At 39.8% G+C, this 23,852-nt stretch overlaps 1 protein-coding gene across 5 annotated transcripts in view; it reads left to right on the top strand.

Annotated features, from left to right (window-relative positions):
• Positions 1-23,852, top strand: part of IL1RAPL2 (interleukin 1 receptor accessory protein like 2) — a 398,133-nt gene that overhangs the window by 211,627 nt on the left and 162,654 nt on the right. For all 5 annotated transcript variants that reach the window (XM_054214552.1, XM_054214553.1, XM_054214556.1 and 2 more), the window contains 2 exons: positions 9,515-9,701; positions 15,488-15,641. In XM_054214552.1, coding sequence (XP_054070527.1) covers positions 9,515-9,701; positions 15,488-15,641 — 341 coding nt within the window. The remainder of the gene's footprint in view (positions 1-9,514; positions 9,702-15,487; positions 15,642-23,852) is intronic.

Consider the following 23,852-nt stretch of genomic DNA (forward strand, 5'->3'; position numbering starts at 1 on the left):
GTTCTTACAATACGTGTTTTAATGCAGTTATTAATTTTGTTAGTGGCAATATCTTCTCATTACAGAACGTTTCATGTTCAGGTAGGTGCTTTGGCTTTATTCAGTGCTCAACTGTTCATGACAAAGGTGATTTTGTATCTCAAATCCCTTTGAACACAGTGTTGTAGTTCCAGTGTAGTCATAGAATACCTCCTTACATATGCTTCACTGGCAAGTGCTTTTTTTTTTCCCCATAGACTTACTCTGAAAAGATCCAAAGATGATACTTTCTTGTGGGACAGTGTCTTTAATCATCAGATGTCCAAGAGAAGCACATCTAAGTAGCTGATGGATTACACACCTCATGGTTACCTTTCATACTTGCACGCTGGTACATGATCCGCTTTCATGGCTGTACTGTCCCAGGCATGTCTGTAGAAGGCAGCTAAATTTCACACTTAGAGCAAGTGCATGGATTCAGCATTGCATAGTCTTCCCAGGCTCTGTATGACACTAACATTAAAAGTCACGCATTAAAACTGTGTGACATTTCCCACATTAAAAGTGACTGATTCTGTATAAACAAAATCTCTGTGATATATGGTATTCAATACCTGAATACAGTGTTAGAGTGGATACAATATAAAGTCAGTATGATTCATGCTGAAATAAAATTTAACTTACTGAGATATAATATTTTGGCATTATCAAAATGCAGGGGAAAGTAGAATCAGAATTCTTCTACTTTTCTATCTAAAATTGTGTAAAAACTGATGGTGCTCCTGCAAATCATTTTGATTACATTGTCTTTATTGAGAGAAATCAGTTCTATCTGTTCTTTTGACACTTACACTTGCAGAAAAACAAAGATTTGTTTCTTTTCCCTGGTGATGTGTATATTTCTGCTCACTCACCCTCCTTGTCTAAACCTTTAGAAGAGAAAATACTCATCCTCTGTCTTTCTGAAAGGCAGTGTTTACTGTTGCTGAGAAGCCACAGGAACAGTCAGGGCTTCAAGGAGAAATGCCCATGTTGCCATGTTGTGGTTGGAGAGCATCCAGCGACTTCCCTGTTGCACCAGCATCCACAAGGATGAGAATATTGTGTATCCTTCAGTTTTCCTAATAGTAAATCCCAGCTTTAGATACCTTTAAAATGACTGGCATTACCTTCTAGTCCCAACAGACTGTCATAGCGAAAGCTCCATGTGCTGCAGCGTATAAGTAACATTTCAGCTCACTGTCACTGGTTGCTCATGGATGAAGTGCCTTCCCTTGTGGGCTTCAGACCTTGCCTGCTGGAGAGAAAGGATGCAAAGTAGAGTGACTGCTTCCTCATGCAGTCAACTTTGCGTGCAGGAGACCTATTGCTGAGGTGTTGTTCAGCCCTCAGCCATCTCCTCTCTAACATATTGGGCAGTTTTCATATCCCTTCTGTTCTCCATATAGCAATGGAGGAGAATGTGCTTTACCCAGGTACTACTCCTGTTGAAACCCACATCAAGTAAGCTGTAACTGTAACATGTCAGTAGGCAATGTTGTATATGTCCTGTGAGCAGACAGACAAATGGAAGGTTTCCTGAGGAAATCCATCATGCCCAAAGTGCAAGGTGACAGAACCATAGGGAGTTAAACTGGTATTTGGTAACTGATCCTGGAGGATAATTTCTTCTTTTCTGGCAAACGCTTAAGGGAAGACATAGCCAGGAGGACTCAGCTGCAAGACTCAAACAGCTCTCCCTGCGAATTGGCATAAGGGCATTCACTTCATGATTCTTCGGTATAGCATTCGTTGTGTACCCTATGAGATAATAACTGATCCACTGGTTTACGTGCTCAGTTGCCTGTATACAAACTGAGGGGGGCTTGCCTTTCCTCATTGCATCTACAAATAGGACTTAACGTGTATGAAGAAGGATGTGCTCCACAGGTTTTGTTCCCAGAGGCAACAAAATCAGTGAGGTTTACCAATGCAGACAAGTCTGCTGGCTATCCCGAATGCAGCTTTTGTTTTGCGTCTTAGATGTCTAATAAAAAAATGCATAGAGGAGTAGGTACACTAATTCACCCACTGTGTGGGTTGGAAGAAATAAAGGGGAAAGTGTTCAGTGCTCTCAGAAACAGGGTATTGCAAATACCTGATTATTGGAAGGGGATTTCTTCATGCTTCCCTGGGAGCAGGTGTCCCTGTGCCTCAGATTTATGTCATTTGTAATGGGGCTTTTCAGTAAGACAGTATAATTTAACAGTAATATCCAGAGTTCTAACAGAAAATTATTAGGAAATAAATGAAAAGGGCTTAGTCATTTGCAGTAGCAAACTTCAGGGCAACTTGCTGCCTTGTAATTCTTAAGGGCAAGGAAGACATTTTCCCTGAGAGCAAACCCAGCCAATTACAGGATTTGTTCTGCTGGAACAGGATGTGCTGAAGCTGATAGAGACCAGATAGTTCATGAATTTAGGTGTGATATGCTGCGATTACTTGGTGTTCTTTTGGCTTCTGCATTTCTTCTATATTCTATTTTATATTTTCATATATTCATTTCTAATAACTAACTTTTTTGAAGACTTTATAAAAAACCCAGCAAGGAACACTGTTGACCCGTGTGATTCAACTTAAATGCTAGATTTTCCCTCCGTGCCTGAGCAGTCCCTGTCGGAATGACTGACTGTTGGTTTGTTGTTTTTCAATTGCTTCTGTCACGATGCAGAGGCCAGCAGGACCAGACCATGTGTGTGGGAAGGCAACCAGAAAAGAAGTATCTCCTCCCGACCCTTAAGCATGTGCAAATCAGGCTGGCTGTCACTTACTATTCTCAGAGAGACTTAAGAAACGTGGTACTAGAGATTATTCCTGAAATTTCAAATCATGGCCTTGCTGTTATGAGCTGTATCACTGACTGTACTAGGCATTTTTGTGTCACATTTCCCTCTTAATAAGGATGTTAGCTGAAGTCCAACTTTAGATTAAACTTAGATCTAAGCTTTGGTGAGAGAGACCCAACTGTGAGAAACTGTACCCAACTGCCACATCTAAATATCTTTTCTTCTCTGTCCCAGCATCCAGGAAGCCTGAAAATTCCCTAAACAGGGCTAAACTCACAGTGAGGAGTACAGGTCTTGCTTTTAAGTGCCTCTGGTGAGAACTATGTTCTTGATGGTTAACTTGAAGAGACATCCCTGGCTATCTGTTTTTCAAGCTGTCATTAATGTGAGCCTTTTAAAATTATGTTTCAGTGACTTGGCTCAGAAGTTATCTCTTTTGAATAGTGATGGTATAGGCTTTCCTCATTGTAAAACATGCGCCTCTGGGACATCTAGTACGTTTTAGTCAAGCTCAAATTTTCATCTTGTTTCTGGTGAGTATTGTGTAGTGATTGAATCTTAGGAGAAAGGAAGTACAGAAGGAATAAAAATTCTTAAAGAGTGATGGGTTAGCTCACCACAAATACTTTTTCTTCTTGAAGGGAATGGGGCCTTGAGTGGTACCTCTGTCTGGATTCACAATGCAGGTCTCTGTTGGAGGATCCAAGGAAGTAGAGATAATGAAAGAACATTGGATTTGTAACATTGCACTGTTTTAGCACTTCATTTTCTGAGATCATACTTCCATGATGTTGTCTTCTTTTACTAGTAGGATCTTGAAAACCAGTCAGACATTAAAGGAGAGGTAACATGGGATTATGATTTTTCCTATCGTGCGCAGGAGTTGGTAGTAGAATGAGTAATTCTAACTCATAACAGCAATGAGTAAGCAAAGTACAAGACAGGAATGTTTGGAGTTGCGTCAAGGCCAGGTACCACACACGCAAGCTGCAGAAACGCTGCACCTCTTGATCTGTGGTTCAGGGAGCAACTACAGCAGTTGAATGTTCCTCTCTGGGCATTGCTTTCTCACTTGACAAACTGGTAAGAAGAAAAAAATCTAAAAACCTTGAGGGATCTGTGATTTGTAACCTCTGAGAGTGATTTACACCATAAGCAGGAATTCAGTCTTTTCCAGACAATGACCCCAAACACGTAGCAGTGGTAGTCAGTGAGAAATAAGTTAGCACTTAAATGAAACTTTGGAAGAGAAAGTAATAATCCATTTGTTTTTAGGAAAGATGTTATATTTGTGTGATCTGAAAAAACCAATGATAATAAATAACTCATTTTTCTTTAAGAAGATCAACAAACCATGACCTCATTGATCTTAGCAAAACATGCTCAGATACCAATGAAACTGCCTAATAACAATTATGTGAAGTGTGAAATTTAGACAGCAATAAATTTACAAGATTCTCGTGAAGAGAGAGGAAAACAATCAAATGCTCAATTAAGTCTGAAAGCTGATAACATGGCACATTCTTACAGCAGCTGGTAGTGGATCTGGTAGTGCATTAATTGCTGTGGACCTTCAGATGTACAAGGACAGTTGGTTGTGCTGTTGTTGCTTGAACTCAGAACAAGCAAAGGTGAAGGTCAGGGTTGACCTATACAGTCCTGCAACCAGTATTTCAGTAAGCCAATGAAAATGCCATTGAAAGAGCCAGAGTGTTTAGGTACGTTGGAAGAGATCTAAGCCTGAGCTGTGCTGTTCCCTGAGCACTGCTTTGATAAATACACTTCACAGCTTTTGAATCTACCACCATAGTCTTAGTTCTAAGACCTAAGTCTTAGAATGTAATAAAAACCCTAAAACTTAATGAAAAATGAACCTGGAGGAAAAAAAGTTGCAAATCCTCTTATATAAATATGCAGTTCAAATTTAGGGATTTTTTTTGATCTAGTAGATACAAAATACTCAGCCACTTTGCTACCTCCTTCCTCTTTATAAGAAAATTGATAAACAGGGGGGAAGGTTCTGTGCATACTAGAGACAAAATTGTTTTACTTGACTCTTTCAGCAAACCACCCTCACTTAGCAGAAAAACAAATGCCAAAAATGTTTTTTTTTTTTTTTTTTTTTTTTGCAAAGTTGGAGATACTTCCTCTAATCTGAATTCAGCCTTAGGGCTGATTAATTGTCTTGAATCCCAAACAAGATGAAAAATAATTTAGGGACTGGCACTCCGATTGCAAATGTCCTTCTTATCCGTTTCCTTGTATCTTCCTTTTTTCCCTCTTGTCCTTGCTTCAAAGTCAAGCCAAACTCACAATTTTGCTTGCTTTTGTTTTGAGATCTCTTAAACTCCCTTGGTTTTCCGTGTGGTTTTCTATTGGATTCTAAGCTGGCTTCAGTTTGTAGTTCAGAGCCAGTTCCAAGTGGCCTGGGGATTACAAATGCCTTGCCACCAGAACAAAGGGAACTACTTTGTGAACTCTGGCAAAGCTAAACCCTTCTTCACATTTCCAGTCGAGAGAGTAGGCCCAGTTTATAACTAGTCCTTTGAAATAGGGAATTATGAATCTTAGTTTCACTGTGAAAACATAAGACACTTAAATTTTTTTATTTGCACTATGGAGTGTTTTTGTCTTTTTTTTCCCCTCTTCCTGTTCCCCATATGACCGCTGCTATTTCCTTTAGAAATGAAATCCATTGGAAATCAACTCCCCTGGAAAATGAATAGTTTGGGAACTTTTCAGAAAAGACAAATTATTAAAAGACTTGCTTTCAGACTCATGGGCTTAATTCCTTTACATGTGGAAAGTGGGTTGTTTGCAGTCTGCCAGGTTCCTTTGTGTTCCAATATTCTCTACTTATATACAGCTCTTCTTACCTGGCCTCACAGTACCGAGATCACCACCACAAGCCCTCCAGCATCTTCCTCATCCACCTGGAAGATGCTTCCTTTTTATTCCTTTCAGCTACTGATTCTGACAGCAAAACCTGGGTTACCAGCTTTGCTATTGTTATCTGTTGTACTTGTGTTCCAGCTTTCCTCATTAAATACGGTCATACAACCTTTCCAGCCAGTCTGCAAAGTGCTGGCAGCGTTGACCTCCGCCACCAAGCTCCATGACCATGTACTGGAAACAAAAGTAGATCCTCCTTTTTATAATTCATAGGCCACCTGTTTAGCTTTTAAAAGAGGAAAAGCAATAAATGTAGAATTCATGCTAGTCAGTCCCCATACACAGAGGTCCTGAAAATGATTGACAAGGAGTGCTGGATCCCCCCCCAGCACAGCAGCTCTATGGGCTTCCTGAGGGACCTCTGTAAGTGAGTTCCTGTCGCCTCAGTGACCTGCATGGTGGCCAGCACCATAATACTCCTGTCTGTTTACCGAGGTGGTAAAAACAATGCTGTAGTGACCATTGACTGCTTTGTGATCCCCTTCCTGAGTTCTCCCTCAAGCTGTCACCTTCTAGAGGTGACAGCTTGTGCCCCAGGCCCCACAAGGGAGGGAAGACAGTACGTTCCCATGTGCCTGTGAAACCAAATGCACATTTTTCTGCAAATTACAGTTCAAATTACAAGGTTGTTTTTTTCTGTGTAGGAAAATTAACAGGTTCATCTACTAATTCCCGCATAGAATGAACATGGTTGATTCCATGACTAGATTAAAGGAATGCTTCGTTCACTGGAATTCCTGGAGAAGTTGCCCTTTTCTGAATTACCAGCTGTAGCACTAACGTGAGTGGGTGGTGAAGAAGCATTCATAAAGCTTTCAAGTCTATTGGTGTTGGCTTAGTGAGGGCTTTCTTCATCGTGAACCTGAATAGATTTATTGTCTCGGTCATGGAGTGTGAACAAAAGTGATAGTGCTCACCAGGCACTTAGTTTTCTCAATTCTACTCAATTCTAATTGTAACTAATGAAAAGCATACTACATTTTTAGGTCGTGGTTCCAGGAAGCATTTTAAATAGAAGTAGCCTCCAGCGCTGTTCAAAATGCTATCTAAATAATGCAAGATTGTTAGCAGAAAATACAGCACTGTTAAATAACACCAAGTAATGGACAACTATTCAAAGTCCTTATTCTTGATTAGCCTGGATCATTATTACTGAGCACATGTGACCTTATTTGCACTCAGTAATACTTATAGTCATTCAGAAAAGTTAAATAATCATTACTGATTAGTTGTTATTGATTATACTGAGTGGTTGTATCCATATTTTGTGGATTTTCAGTCCTGTGTTAGGAAGCATTGTAACTTTTCAAAGATGTTTTATTTTCTTCCTACAAAAAAGGTAACCCTTTTCAAAAGCAAGTAGTTTGGGAGAAAGTTGACTTATGTTCCCTCAATCATATAAGTATTTCTGAAAAGCCTACCCAAAATGATGCATTTTTTCAATCCAGAGAACTTTTGTTTCAGATAAAATAACACATTTTGTGCAGTTTGTGAGGATGAGACTTTTTTATAGCCTCTCAACTGAAAAACACCATGGCAGTGTGCAAAGTGAGCCTTTCTGCTCTGAGAGGGGGGACGGAGAAAATATCCACCAATTTTATTACATAAATGTGCAGGTGGCATTTTGAAGAGGAGGGAATAGGAAGGGAGATTTCTGTGGTTCTGCTGAATACGTAAAACTAACGATGCTGAAAACGAGAGGTTTCTGAAGATTGCCTGTTGATTTGCCTTGCAGATACCTCTCGTACCTTGCACAGTGTTTTGTCAGCGCTTGTTTAGTGTGAGGCTTAGTGCTGTGATGAAGTGGCCCTATAGACCATTTTATTTTCTTCCTAACTACAGGCTTGCTTGACGGGGCGACATGTTGAAACGTTGCATAAGAAAAGATTTGTTATGGAGCGTGTTGGATTTTTTTTTTTTTTTTTAAATTAAAAGCATTGTCATGAGTGGCGAAGCGGCCGTATCTCCTGCAAGAGCCCTCGACAGCTGCCTTTGATGGGAGCCACCACCCAGCACATCAGTTTTACTCCAGGCTTTTTTTGGTTGTGGCGCAGTCAGTTAAAATGACAAAGTGATGCATGATGGGAGGAAGAGCCTCATTATGTTGTCTCTTGTGCTTTGTAGTTTGCTTTTAAAGGCCTCTGTTTGCCATCACACCTAATGAAGGGCAGAAGCCAACAGTCTGGGTTGCAGCGATCCTGTGCAAAGCACAAACACTTCACAGTAACGCCACGACAAACACCATTTGGGATTTTTTTATTGTCTGCCTGATAGCTCTGTTAAAGATGCAAGTCTCAAGCAATTTAATTTAATCCTGTTTTCATGATTGTGAGGCAGGGGAGCTGGGCTGTTGCGTTTATTCCACCCTGATATTAAGACAGACTTAGGTGTAGCTCGCAATCCACTCGCCTGGATTTAACTCTGTCAGGATTCTTTGGTGATAGAGCAGGCAATGGTTTGAAGCGCTAAGGGATTACCTTTAACAAGATTTTAAGGCCAAAATGTCTGTGTAACCACCAGTATGACTTCTTGCCTATCTGCCCTGGGTGCGGGTGCCCGGGGCTGCAGGGTCCCCTCTGAGGAGAGCCGAGGGGCTGCCCCGCCCCGGACACGGCCGGTTCCGGCCGGTTCCAGCGGCCCCAGCGGCGGGCAGAGCTGAGCCCCTCAGCCGGGCTGGCGGCGCCTCGGGGAAAGCCCGTTTGAGAAAGGGCAAAACGCTGCCGGGCAGCGGGAGATGAGGGGAAAGGTGTGAGAAAGAGCCCTGGGCACCGCGGGCCGGGCGGGGAGGGGGCGCTCCAGGCCCCAGCAGAGACTCCCCTGCGGCCGTGGAGGGACTCCCGGGGAGCGGGCTTTCCTGACGGGACGGCAGCCATGGAGAGCCGGGCTGGAGCAGGGGGTCGTGTGAGGAGGAAGGGGCGGCAGAGAGGACAGTTATGGACAGATCGCAACCCTCCATCCCCACCCTCTGCACCGCTCGGGGCTGGGGGAGGTAGAGGAGTTAAAAAAAAGGAGGTGAGAGGAATGTGTTTTAGCTTTTTTGTCTTTCTCACTATCCAAATGTTTTTTAATTTGCAGTCAGTTAAAATTATTTTTTCAAGTCAAATCTGTTTTGCCCATGACGGTAATCAGTAAGTGATCACATTATCTTTGTCTGAACCCGTGAGCTTTTTCATCTTATTTTCTCCTTCCCCTCTTGTTGAGGGGGAGTGAGAGAGCAGCTGGGTGGGCGGCTGGCAGCCAGTCCAGGTCGACCCACCACAGTATCACATGCTACAGGATTTTATATAGCAGTTCCTTCAGGGGGATGAATTCTTCCTGCATGATGTGCTTTAACATCCAGCGCATAATACGCTTCTCAAATGTATAGCACTGCATACTGGAGTGAAATCTGAAAGTGGGAGAGAAAGAGGGAGAGTGCGTGTGACACACAGGGGAAATGGAACAGTGTATCCTGACCAACATTTGAGATGCCAACAGGTTTCTGTGTTTGTAGACTTGCAAGCTCTAAAGAGCTGCTGTGCTGGGTTACATCGCTTGTTAACAAAATTTCTACAGGGTTCTTCATAGTAAATCAGAAATGAGCCTTCATGTTTTCTAGTAATTCCTCAGTGTTGGAAATAAGCAGCATGACAGTCACTATTTGAATGTGTCGCTGAAGTGTTTATGAAGATGAGAGCTTAACAAAGGAATTTACTATGCTGAAACAAACATGGTAAAAAGGAGGTAGGATAAAAGAAAACATTTTTCTGTCCCTGCAGAAACTCAACGTATTGCATGAAGGTGTCCATGTCCTTGACAGTAGCTGAGAATGAATCTGGGCTTTGCTACAACAGCAAGATCAGATATCTGGAAAAATCAGAAGTCACTAAGAGAAAGACAATCTCCTGTCCTGATATCGAGGATTACAAAACAGCCAGTCAAGAGCCAGATGTGGTGTGGTACAAGGTAACTATTGCTGTCTTATTGCTATTGTGCTGAAACTACACAAAACTTCCACTGTTTTCAGTCTGAGGCCTTTTCTGAGCCTGCAGTGGTTTGTGACTGTTCAGGAGGATGCTCTCCCACTGTCATAAATGCATAGATACAGTATCACAGAAGAAAAACTAAATTACAGACAAAACTACCCAGCATAGGCATTGTCTAGCAGAAATCAGCATCAATGAGGATGTTCTGTGCAGGAGGTCAAGTGGTTTCACTAACAGCAATACCATGTTCCCAAAACACTGTGCCTCTGTACCAGTTTCCACCTTAGTGGGATGTCTCCCTACCTGATGCTGTAGTAGAAAGAAAGGGAGGCAACCTACAATGGAGCAAAAGGTGTATCAGCACCACCAGCTTCAGTATCACACAGAATTGCAGAATCACAGAATTGTAGGGGTTGGAAGGGAACTTTGGAGATCATCTAGTCCAACCCCCTGCCAAGGCACATTCACCTAAAGCAGGCTGGACAGGAACACATCCTGGCGGGTTTTGAATATCTCTGGAAAAGGAGACTCCACAGCCTCTCTGGGCAACCTGTTCCAGTGCTCTGTTACCCTCAAAGTAGTTTTTCCTTGTGTTGAGATGGAATTCTCTGTGTTCTAGCTTGTGCCCGTTGGTCCTTGTCCTGTCACTGTGCACCACTGAGAAGATTCTGTCCCCATCTTCTTGACACCTGCCCTTTAGATATTTATAAGCATTGATAAGATCCCCTCTCAGTCTCAGTAGTGCCACCCAGTTACTTTTTATGAAGTCTGTTGGGTACTTTCACCAAGGCTTGTTAATTTTTACCAAAGTCTGCTGGGTGATTTCGCAGAGATGCTTTTACTTTTGCTGAGGCTCATTGAGTAATTTTACTGAGGTCTGTCAGATACTTTTACTACTCAGCAGGTAACTCCTGTGGCTGTACCTTCTCCAAGGCTTGTCAAGTATTGCACACCACTTTCGGCAGCACATGTGTTGGTAATGTGTTTCTGTAGCTTCCCAAGAAAACAGGAGAATGACTGAAATATGGGTTGTCACGCAAATGTCAGGTACCAAGACCATAGCAAGGTCTGGCAAATTTTACCCGTTGTGTGGACTTGGACTAAAATCTGATATAGGAAAAGCCATCAGGTACAAGTTGCTGCAAGAAAAAATGCAGAAAAATAAAGAGCTGAAAGTCAGAGGGAACATTTAGGACAAACTTGGTTCAGGTAATGAAGACAGAAAAACGCAAACTAGCTAAATCCTAAATTTTGAGTGCTTGATTTGCCAACCGTAATAACATTCTTTAAATATAGTTATTTTCTGTGAAATAAGTAATATGTGCAGAGCTGCAGATTTTTTTTTCCTCCTTAGCAGGTTGCATCAGAAAAGAGCAATTATAAAAGTTGTCATCTATTTCTATTTTTCACAGAAATCTCACATGTTCTATCTTATAGTAACAAAAAGTGTGCCATAACCCACTGTTAGTGTAAACAAAGTTTTTCTTTCAGCCGTTGAAGCTGTTTCTCTCAGCATATGGGTGGATATCTTCAGTGCTGTTCATATATAAAATATATGCATTCAGTTAAATCTGAAATCTTGGAGAAAAGAGGGTACCAGAGAGAAGCTGTTTCTTGCCCTATCTGCCTAGGTATTACTGGACACCAGGTCACGGAAGATCTAAATTTTTTTGCAAGAGCAGACTGGAAAAATAGTCTGTCAGGAATAATCTTAAACTGTCATGGAGCAGAAATCAGTCTAAGGAAGATGCATGTACAACGCCACATCAACAATACTTTGTGCTGACCAAGAAAGGGAATGGAAGGGTCTTTGTTCGATATGCCCACACATGTTATCTGGATTATGCACACAGTTTGTGTGACACCAGGCTGGAGTGTGACAGCTGACTGATGAGTCATCACAGCAGTGAAACTGAACAGAATTGATGTGGTTGGATGATACCAGTGAGACAAACGAAGTCGAAAACCTTTAGTCTGGCTTGGTAATGAAAACAGACATAAATGGAATAACCTACTACATATACCTCCTTATCCGTAATTAACAGTAAGGTGTTACCAGTTCAGTTCCTGGACAACACTGGATCTGAGTCAGGAAGCTCAGTAATGTGAAACGTCAATATTAATGTTACGCAGAAGGTATATATGTCAGGTTGTCCCTTGAAACTTATTCCTGAAACAGGGTTTTGGAAGAATATTCCAGAGGATATTATGGTACTAACTGTCAATAGAGGTCTGCCTATTCAAAAGAGCATAAGTCCAGTTTCTAGAAAATACATAATTACTTGCATTTCAAAATAATATGATACATACTGGGGTAACCCCTACAAACTGCACTTTGGGATTTAAGATCATATTGTGTGAGGCAATATGTGTAGCAAAAAGCAGGTCTCTTCTCCTGAAGAACAGTGTAAAGTAATATTCCACTTCAGGATCTGACTCACACTTTCTCAAGAAGGCATCTGTTTCCAGTGATAGCACACTGGATCCTCAAGTTTTTCCCCCTCTGCCTTTGTGATTGAGTTTGACGTGTTCATGCAGGTTTAATCAATCAGCCATCTTCTTGTCTAAATCTGCTCCAGAGGCACTGGGGGGGCAATTCCTGTTCATTATGATGAAATATTTAGAAAATATTTTTATCTGGGGGAGAGCATAAGCTATCCAAAATAGAACAGTAGATAAATAAATATCAGGAAGTCCTCAATGTTCCTTCCTTATACCTTTGTCTGAAAAGAGAAATCCTTGTGTTCACAAGAACCTGCCAGTTTGCTGGTGGTTGGGGAGTTTGGATTTACGACTGTTGAAGTAACATCAGACAGGACAGTAATGGTGCAAGCCCACCGTATGGAGGACTCGCCCTGCCTTCCGGAATGCTTCTCTATGTGGAGGGATTAACGAATCTGAGCCGATAATTGCATCAATTTACAGGGAGTTAACTGTAATTTAAAAATGGTCTTAAAATAATTATGCCTGAATAGATTTCCACATACAGACCAGATAAGTAATAAAACATTTGCTATGAGGATTTCTTTTAACAGTAGTATGAACTTCACTTCTGGCTAGAATTACACTGCATGAAGTATTTATTTTTAAAGATTTCCACAAGTAATGCTATTGATATACGTACAGTGATGTTAACGCCTCTTAGAACTGTTTTGACAAGAAGTATAAGGATTTTTTTTAAATAAGTGTATGTGTCAAGGCATGATTGAATGAATGAGATTTAACAGTAAGAGCAGCTTCATGAAAAATCAGCTGGCAGAGGAAAAAGTATATTACATCTAGAATGTGGAGGCTTAATTCATTTCCACCATCAGTTTTCTACTACTGGGTTGAAGGAAGGGCTGTGAAAACAATCAAAACGTCAGGTGAAGGACAGGTAGTTGTTATCTAGCCTGCAAAAAATATTGTTGAGGTGCTGCCACTTGAATTTCAAGGAAGAGAAAAAGAAGCATAATAGTGTACACCTTAATTATTGGGGAAAAAAGGCCCAAAATATTTAAGATGTCTACGGAGAATACATAGAGTAGAAAAATAAACTTTCAGATTCTCCTAGCAGGTAAACGTGGTGCAAAAGCAGAAAAGACTAATTAATTGGTTAAACAAGCAACAGTTGTACAATTGAACACTTACTTTTTTAGAGAAATTAGCAGACCTGTAGCAAAAAAATCTAGACTGTTTCCACAATATGAAGACAAGTTAGATTTTTTTGTATTGGTTTGTTTCTCGGACATTTTCGTTGCTTAAAATACAAATTGTTATGACTTTCCAACTTCTCCACTTTTTTGCTTTTAGTTTTGTGGATTGAACTATTCTGTGAATAACAAGCAGAATAAAACAGGAATTTTCAACATATGTTTAGAAAGCATGCATAATCCGTAGAAGAAAAATTAATTAGCTAAAATTTAGGAAAGAAAGGATTATAAATAATTTTTAATATGAAGTGTTCTAAGTAGATACGAAAAGAAACAATTAGGAAATTAGTGGTACAATTCCAACAGAACAATTCCTCACTGTAAAACCACAATAGCACAAACAATGTTTGTGCTAAATCATTAATCTCTGTAGTAGTAAAGATGTCACCCTTCTTTTTACAAACATGTAGTGTATAAAAATATATCTTCGATCTCTTTGCTCCCATACTTTTAAAAATAAAATAGAGAATATAAAACTGGTAACGTATGATAGGGTCTTTCACTGCTGCTCTGAAAGGGTGCATATCTGAAATACGCTTACTTTGAATTCAAAATCTGACCACATTGTAACTGAATTTGGCCTACTAGGGAGAGGGATAAATGCTTCAGTGCTCCATTTTCAAGTGCAAGGCCAGAAGCTCACTGTGCCATTTTTTGATTCCTTTATTATTGTCCTTTAATTTAGAATCTGACATCGTGGATTTGGAATGTGTATGGAGTCCCATAAAAAAAATCATGTTTGTGTCATTCTGTCCTCTTGCTGGCATGCAGTATATTTGCATGTCAATGTATATTCTTGTTTGGTTGTTTTCGTAAGAGAAAGCTTTGTTCTGTTTTCTTTGCTGTGTTTCTGACACTGCTGTTGCAGATGAGCAGAAACTGGGGTGTAGGTCTGGGCTATTTACACGAATCTCTGAAGTTGCTGAGCCTGATGTAACTAATGTGAGATTGTTAGCTGCAAGGCCAAGCGCCTATTCCGTGTTGCCACCTTGACAGAGGGAGTAGAGGGGCATTAAAGGTACGAGGACCCTATGTTGCTTTGTGTGCTCTGGGTACAGAATTAGACAGAGCCTCCAGAACTGTCAGGAATACTGAGCGGGTTAGAGAACTGACAGGAGTGTGATTTTGTTTGCCGGCAGAACAGGCTTGATGTTAAAGTTATTGAGAGACAATAAATATATAATCTTAAGGTACCATTTTAAAGAGACAATGATCAGGTTGTGCCCGTGCTTTTAGTTCAAAATATTCCAGGAGGTATTCGATCATGAGTACCGTTAGTGTGGAAGGTGACTGATCTGGCTGCAAGGATACAGTATGTTAGGAAGGGGAGAGCCTCTTCTTTCCCTGTATCACACACTATACAGAAGGACTCAAATGCTGTTCCAGTAGGACCACAATTCATAGTGATAAACCTAAATCTGCCAAATAACAGCTAAGGTCTGCCTGGGGAAGTCAGTGAGAGTTGCAGGCCATCAGTACCATGCACTCCATCTGAGGATGCACATGGGGGTGATGCTCCAAAGAGCCCAGTGATGGGAAAAGGTGCCAGAGAAGCCAGTGGTGGAAAAAAAAGGACCATAAGGAAACCAGGCTTCCCGAATTCTCTTGCTCACAAAACTGCTGCTGTTCTCCCTGTTTTCTTTTGTTGGTAAATGGTTCTAGCCTGAGACTGTGTGTTAAGTTTGCCTTCAGGCTAACTCTTAACAGATGTTGCCCTTACTCCCTTCAAACAGAGATGCATTTTAATGGTCCATCCTAAAGCAGAGGTCTTGGCAATTGTTGATCATGAAAAAGAGGAGATACTTAACCATTGCTTCAGGGCACCATGTATTAAACACGGCCTATGTGATACAGTGGGAATTACTGAACCTTAAAAACATTTCTCTTTAATTTCTGTCTTCAAATTAATTCAAGTTTCAGATCTCTGTGCTCTCTGAAATTGTATTTGAATTTGAATTGCAAAATATATTGAGATGGTTGTTTACTTACGTATAATACTGAAAATCTGATCAGGCAACACTGTCTTATGTCATACAAGCTGGGTAATTTTGGCAATGGATTTTTTTTTCTGCAGGAATGTAAGCCAAAAATGTGGAGAAGCATTGTAATTCAGAAGGGAAATACTCTCTTAATACAAGAGGTCCAGGAAGAAGATGGAGGAAATTATACCTGTGAACTGAAGTTTGAAGGCAAGCTTATACGAAGAACAGTTGAATTGAAAGTTACTGGTATGAATCTTTGTTCTATGCCGATATAAATATAAAGATTTGAAGTAATAAGAAAAAGTGGTTTTCACATGTTTGAATGTGAATATTTCACATAAATCTATTTGATAGAACTAAGTCCAAACCAAATCCCAATAGCCAAGCAGTCCCAAACTAGAGGAAATTTATATCAAGATCTTATAAAATAACACAGAAGACTACTTCTGCCTTTTGGTCTGTACAAAACCTGGAAATGCTGGTAGCAAAAGCAAAAGGTGGAGTGGACCTAAGTCCTCCCTATACACTGGAAGTATTTCAGACTCCATTTTTGTCTTCAATGCTAAACAGAGAAAAGGTTGACTAAAGCTGCAAAACAGGCTTTTGGTGAGGTTTGTCCTATAATAAAACACAGACAAAGGAATCATCTTGAGTCATTAATATTTTTGACTGATTTTTCCGTATTTTTAAGCTTTGATTTACTTTATGATGATCAGCTTCTCTAGTGTAGGGTTTGTCTTTAGTGAAGGCTGTGGCACAACCTTTTCCAAGAATGAAGTTAGGAACATTGGACTGTCAGGGGGAAAGTAACCTGTTTATCAGGAGGTCATACACTGTATGTTTCTGAGTCCATGTAGTAATCTACTAGTCAATGATATTTTTTTGTCTCATTTTGTTAGGTACCAGAAATGAATGTGTAAAAAATATTGCCTACCAATATATTCCCAATCCCTTTCCATTCCACTGTGCAGTATGATATCTATAATTATTATTTTGCCTTCAGTGTCTGTGGAACTTCGCACGTGTCTGAAAACAGTTGAGGTTTTTTCAGCCTTTTGCACAAAACCATATAAACAAATGATTAGGTATTTCCCTGTCTGTGTTTTGACATACTGATTAAAATGGGGTGCTACTTAAAGCAATGATAAGTAGAATTCTACTTTCTTGTATCAAACTGAATTAGTCCATATATTTCTAATATGTTCTTGGAATAGAATTCTTCCCTTTGTTTTGAGTGAAATCAATTTTTTTTTTTTCTTATCATTACTCCACATTTTAAATAAGTCCTTTTCCCTGTGTGCCAGATTCATATATCACGTGACTATTGTCCATTTTTGACCACGGGCAGGTCTCTAAAGTATTGATTTGACCTACCTGACCCCAGACCTAAGAAATGAAGATATAATACTTGCCTTGTGGAGAGTTGCTATCCTGGGTAGCATGCTGGTCTTCAACCAGAATATGAACTAAGTTTGACAAAGTGAAAATGAGATGTATCTAATTCAATTCCCCATGATGGATATTCTTTAGATAACAGATATTCTACGCCCTCCCTCTCATCATGGCCTTGCTAGAACTCTTGTATTCTCTTAATTATTTGAACAGTGCGGTATATTCATACTTCACAATTTAATGAATTTGTCCTAAACTAACTATAATATGTATTACAGTTAAGTAGGTTATTAAAATGTTTATGACCTGAATTATTAAAAATGTAAATATGGAATATGCAAGTGTTCTCCTTTTTGCAAAATGCTTGATTCTAAAATAAGGATCTTCCCTTTTTTAAAGTTGCATCAAATCTGTTTTTTAGTCCTTTTTGGAGATTGCGGTAGTTATGGAAGTGTCAAGATGAAATAAATGATTTTCATAGGTGAATACAGTATGGGCATCTAAAGAGTGACTTGAAATCAGGATAAATGCGGTGCTGATGTACCAGAAGTTGGAATAACAGAAAGATTCAGGAAGATTTGAAGGTGCAGGATCCAGAAGCACCGTTTTAACTTGCTGCTGGAAAAGGTAATCAGAAGTTAATGATATCCAAGACTAATGCAGCAGCTTTACTGAAGATGTGATCCCACGAGGCAGCCTGGTCAAAGTTATTTGCAGACAAGAGAGCAGTGGTGGACTAAGTGAAGAACGACTGTGTATTTGATATTCATATTAGTGTTGCTTTAGCATTTATTTCAAGTAGGTGCTAGGTGAGACTTTTCATTAGGGGCAGAGCCCTGCTCTTATTATTTAGTTATCCAGCAATTATTTAAGTGAACATAGAAGGTGCTGCCTTAACTTCCTGTGCCAGAGTGTCAGGGCAGTGCCTGAGTGGCTGTGGCTGTGTGAGGGAGCTGCAAGGACAGCATGTTGCATTCTCACTTTTGCAGACCCAAATGGAAGATCTCAGTGGCTCAGTTAAAGGGAGAAGGGGAGTTCCTACTCCCTTTCTTCTTCCTGTGCGAAGTCATGATATTAGATACTAGGAGATAATTTGTAAGGCAAAAAGCTTTGTAGTCATAGATGGAAAATGAAAGCCATCAATGTAATGCCTGTCCATGGTAAGACAGACAGAGAGATCTGAGTTTTATTAGTAGATGAGCGGAGCACAAAACAAACAGGTAAAATGGCATTTGTAGAAAGGGGTAGTTGGACTACACATGGAATACTGTACGTGGCTGACGATGTTATCATACAGCTTTGATGGTTAAGGTACGTGTGAGTATGATTAAGATGATAAAAGGCTTCAGAGGCTATAGCTCTTGGGGTTGTAAGGAAAAGGCTTGCAGCCTAGAATATATTTGAAAAATATTTTGACACAAAGTATTTATAGGGACAAAATCCTGAGCTACAATACAGCACTAATGAGCAGTGCCTACATCTTGGTGTTTGGGTGCATTTCATAATTGTCAACAAAACAGCTTTTTCATCACTAGTTCTTCATGGGTTTGTTATATTACACAGACAGATGTGAAACAAGTCTTGTCAGCCTTTTTTGCTGAAGAAACACGACAACAGCATTATCTCTTAGCAAGTTAACATGTAACCCTTCAGTCTACATTAAAAAAAAAGTATATATATAAATATATATGTTATCACTTTGCCTCTTGATAGTTTTGTTGTGGACAGACAAGTGAGATTAGTAACTGTGATCCAGGATTCTAAACCCTAAAAATGTAACAGAAACTCAATTTTTAATCAGATAGTAAATTACAGTGCAGCCACACAGAAAAAATGAACATGCTAATATAAAGTTAAAGATAATCAACAATATCAGAATTTATTAGTTCTTAATACAATTACAGATATTCAGGAATATCAGAAATCATAAGCATTTTAATTAGTATTGTTACATGCCACTGTTTATTGAAGAACAATTACAATACTCAGATAAAAAGAAAAACGCAAACATAAAAAGTCAAGTTGTTTTTTAAAGGCAATTTAGGCAACCTCCTGCTTTCCCCGGCCCTACCAACTGGTTCACTCTATCTGGTACAGAGCAATGTTCCAATAGCTTTTGGGATGAAAAGGTGTAATTGAGAACAATACCTGCTACGTTTACCTGCTGGTTCAGCACTCTTTTGGTTTTGGAACATTGGTCTGTAAAGAAACAGGCTTAGAAGAAGATGTAAGCAGATGTACATTGGAGATTGGGGAAAGGGTGGCCCCTCTGAGAAAGGAGCAAGACCTACTGTCATGGGGTGGCCGAGGTGTCCCCTGGTAGATGGGGCTATCTTGCAAGGATGTGCTTTTCCACAGACAGCTGTGCTGGTGGGAGAGTTTGCCTTGTTCTTTCTGCTCCCTGTGAAAAGAGGTGATTTGTGAACTTGTACTGGTGAATTATTTTCCAGTTTGACAGCAGAAGGTGGCCATCTGACCAGCTTCATAAACTGCTGGTGATGAATTGGAGTGACATGCAGGAATTACTGGACCACTCTGTCTGGCAGCCCTGTCCTCCAAGTTTCCTTCAACCTCTACCCTGTCATATTTTTCATAGGCTGCTAAAATGCCTGGCTGTTCCTAAAAGTCATTTATGCAGCAATATTTGTTTTGACCGTCATAAATGACAAATTATTCCACATGGCTACATGAATTGAATGATTCTGCCTGAATTCACTCTTTGCTCATAGCTTTTCAATTAAATTCTTTCAAATCTCATTACATTGCTCACTTTTCAAATTACACCTGCTGCTCTTGCTAGATTTTGTTTGTGTGTTTGGGACCCCTTTATTAGCACAAGTAGTTTATGGTGATTTGCTATTGTTAAGGCAAGGGGGTGAATTGGATTTAAAAGTGCAAATGATTAGTCATGCTCTCCAGCAGCTCTAGGGACATACAAAGACAAGCTACCACAGTGTTAAGTGAGGACGTGAGCTAAAAGTATGTCCACTGTTTGGTGGTAGTTGCTTTTCTGCACATTTTTAGTCCTCTGTAAACTGAGTATGCTATTTTACATTACTTGTAGTGGAGTCTAGTCACACATTGGCAGGAATCAATGGGTGTTCATCAGTACAAATTTACACCTGCAGTAATCTGTAAGTGCACTCTAAGCTTTATCAGTTTACAGTAGATAAAGTATTATCAACAGAATCATACAAATGACATGTTGACTGATAAAATTTTTGGCTATTGGCGGTTTCCAGAACAACCACAGCAAAAAGTGTTAAGATAAATTAGAAGCTTATTTGAACTGAACTGAAACATGTCCTTTGGAAATCAGACTGTTCTAAGGGATTTACTTTTGTAATGTGAAATATAAGAATTGTGATTTTCTTAAAAATCTGAAAGCATTTAATTATGATTCTATCCCAACGACATTATGTTTTGGCATAAGCAGTTTAGTAATGTGCAATGAATTTATGAAATGCTTCAGTATTGCTTAAGTAGTTACTTACCCAAAAAAACAGTTTAGCTCTAAAAGGTCACTGAGCTCTGAATATCATCGAGTAGATGGGAATTGGGTATACATAAAAGCAGGGCCAACATAAGACACAGGGTAAAAAAGCAGGTGGCTAAGGAATAAAAGTGGAGGTACTGAAAATATTCAGCAGAGTTTTCTGCAGTGAGAGGTACTATATTAAGGACAGGCCTGTCATACAAAGCTCTGGTCTGTAGGGATTCCTAAGTTAATTGTGAAGGAGCTTTTTCAGCACAGCTAGTTAACATGTTTGTATGGCTTTTGGTACCCAAAGTAACTCTTGACACCTCTGCCTGGCCTTGCGCTCTGCAGAGAGGGCAGAGCCTCCAGGTCCTGGTGGAGGCTGGATACGCGCTCACCCTCTTATTATTGCTTCATAGTCCAAGCTCCAAAGCCTTTTCTTTGGGGATGGGATGAAATACCTGTTCTTACCACCATTTTATCATCAAACAAGGCAGTAACATGTCAATTAGAGCACTGCGTGGAATTTCAGTTTATGTAATTTTACCATCAAAGATCGTATTGCAACATTTTGTGTTTATTATTTTGTTGTCAAATTACTTTTTTATGAGCTGAGAGATTTTAATTTGACTTGTGGGTGTATAATTTTTAATAATACATATAGCTACTAATGTGTATTACTAGAATCTTTTGGCATTCCTGAAATTAGATGTTTTGATAGTTCTTATTAAAAACCTTTTTGGAATTGCTATTTAAAAGAAATAAAATTGATATTTCATGGGAAATTTCCTGTGAAATGCCAGAATTTTCACCACATGCAGACTCTAGTTCCTGGCAGCACTAGATGTCTCATCTAATCCTGGGATCTGGAAGTTGCTTGGAGTGCCAGGAGCATTTTCATTCCTGATTTTGACTAGTGGATCTGGTGAGAGCTGCTAGCTCCCCTCTATCTTATTTATTTGTATTTTCAAACATGAGTCAGAGTGCCTGTTGTCTCAAATAAAGCAGGAAAAATTTCAAGGAAAGCCTAAAGCAGCCTGTTAATTTTCCTGATAAAACAGACTGAAAAGCACTCCAAGGTAAAATGTCGTGACATGCGTATGTTGGGAGTTAGCTTGGCCTTCAGGCTTTGCTCCTCCTCGCATATTTGCATGGTCGGTGCTGATGGGGATGGGAAGTGTTTGCTGTATTTGGAGCTGTTTCCTTTTTCCTGGAAACAGCTGCTCCTTCTAGAGAGCTCTTTTTTTAGCTCCACATCTCCAAATGAAAAATTTCCCCTATTTAGGGTTCACCAGAATTGTATCACATCTAAAGTGATGTTGAAGCTGTCAGCAGCTGTTTGACCCAGGAACATCCTTGTCCTTCTTTCCCTTCTCTCCTGGCTTGGCAGCTTTAGTCCTTCTTTCCCTGCCATGAACAATGTTCAGTTCACTCTCGGTGCTTGGCAGTCCTCTCCACTCTTGACATATGGCCTAGGGTGCCTCTACCCTGTCGTATCCCGTGCAAGTGCTCTAGCTAGAGCTCACGCTTGGCAGGAAATTTACTGTTCCCAGATGAAGGCCCAACTTCTGGTCTCTGTTTCTTCATGGGGAGCTGCTGGAGTGCAGTCAGAGAACATTGGCACTTTCTACTTTAGAGACCAATTTTGTACTTAACAACTTATTTTTATCTGTAAGCCATAACTCACTCCCTTACTTAGTAATACGGACAGCAAATCACTGTGCAAAATGCTTCTTGAGTAAGGGGGTAATAGGTGTTTGCACCCAGTTTCCTTGACTGATGTGAGGCTGTATCTCATGCCTCATCCTCAAGAGGATACAGGGAGAAGGGGGATCACGCTGTTCCTTCCCTGACATCTGCCTGTGTGCCGCATTGGACTTTAAGTGTTGTTCTCGAATAGTGTCACAAGGTAAGATATAATGATTAACTGACCGGAAGTGCTGAGCTCAAAATAAAGTATGCATTTTCAGATTTTCTTCAAATGTAGTGTAAGCAGTTAGGGTGGATAACAAGCTGGTAAGATTTTCACAGTGACTTATGTTTCCTTTTTAATTCATGGTGTTAGCACGTGCCATCAGCCAATGGACCGTATTTGTAGTGGTATAGGCAGGAGAGCCTTATTTCCTTCTGAAAACACCTTTTAACATTTTTTTGTAATAGAACTTTTACCAGTATTTGACTCCAAAAGAGAATAAATTTTAAAAAATCTAGAGAAACCTATTGTTGGGGGAGGGGAATATTTTTGTAAATATTTTGTAAATATCTTTGCCTTTTGGCTAGATGTTTAGCAAGAGGCAAAGAGAAAAGCAGCTTGCTTGTGACTACAGTTCTAACTGTGAAAAGGAGATACTTTTTTAATTCAAAAGAGAAATTTTGAAGTGATCAAGTTAAATCTGCGGAAATTCTGTACTTCTGTGAGGGATACTACAGATTGTTTGGGAACAGAAAATCCTTCCTGTTCCCTTCTAATGTTGACATGTTAAAATATATAACATTTATGTCATATCTGAAGTGACATTTTCTTGCTGCTATAACTTACACATTTCCATAGCAAGACTTCATCTCCTCTCTCTGTTTACAATATCTTGAAAGAGTCAGGGAATCACTTTTTCATTAAATGCAAAGCATGGAGAAAAACCTGCCCAAATTAAGTTTCTACTGAGAGTCCCAAACTTTAAAAGACCTTTAGTAGAAGATACAGTTCTTAGCATTTCCTCTGCTGCATTTGCATATAAATGATGTATTGCATCTTCTAATATTTTGATTTTCTAAAGTAAACCTTCCTTTTTGTGACAGAAACCAAACCAGAAATGGGTTAAGTGCTGACAAATACAGTACTAAAAGATCAGGAAATGAATTTCACAGCTGGGTTCTCAAACCATTGCCAAAATAACTGTCTATTTAAAGCTACATATAGGAAGTGCCAAAAATTAGAGTTTTATTTTGATATATTTTATATGATTTGTGGGGTTTTTTTAATCAAGGTCTTTGTTTTGTAAATATTAGGTTTCTGTTTCTTACAGTAAAAAAGTATTTATCTTAAACCTCTAATTCATATTCTGAATTGTTACATGTCTGGCCAGCAGCATCCCATTAACTGCCTATAGACAGCTAAGCATGTTTCTGTGGTCAAAGCACGCTTAATAGCCACTAATTTCTATAGTGACTTTAATTTTTCTAGCTACCTCAGACAAACCCAGTGTGATCCAGAAAGAGAAATGTGGCCATTTGCTTTTGACCACATTTGGAAAATGGAGCAATTTCTCTGCCTCTTTCCGAGTGTTCTTTGTTCAACCATGCAAAAACCCCAACATAAATCTGCAGGAACTTCTGCGTCTGTGAAGAGTCAACAGGAAAATTCAATCCAGAGCTAGGTATTAGCACAATGCGGGTACCCATTCACCTGGAAGAAGTGACACAACCAGTCATGTTCTGTCTTTTAACATCTCCTTTTCACCTGACACCCAGCAAGGTCCTGATAAATTCACCCAACTCTGCTGGTTTCAAGAGTACCTCATCAAAGTCAGTAAGCTGAGGATCTGGACGATATCTGAAGGATGCAATGTGCCCATTTGTGGTTGCTGTGT

This window comes from Rissa tridactyla, chromosome 9, assembly GCF_028500815.1.
Source record: "Rissa tridactyla isolate bRisTri1 chromosome 9, bRisTri1.patW.cur.20221130, whole genome shotgun sequence".
Lineage (NCBI taxonomy): Eukaryota > Metazoa > Chordata > Aves > Charadriiformes > Laridae > Rissa > Rissa tridactyla.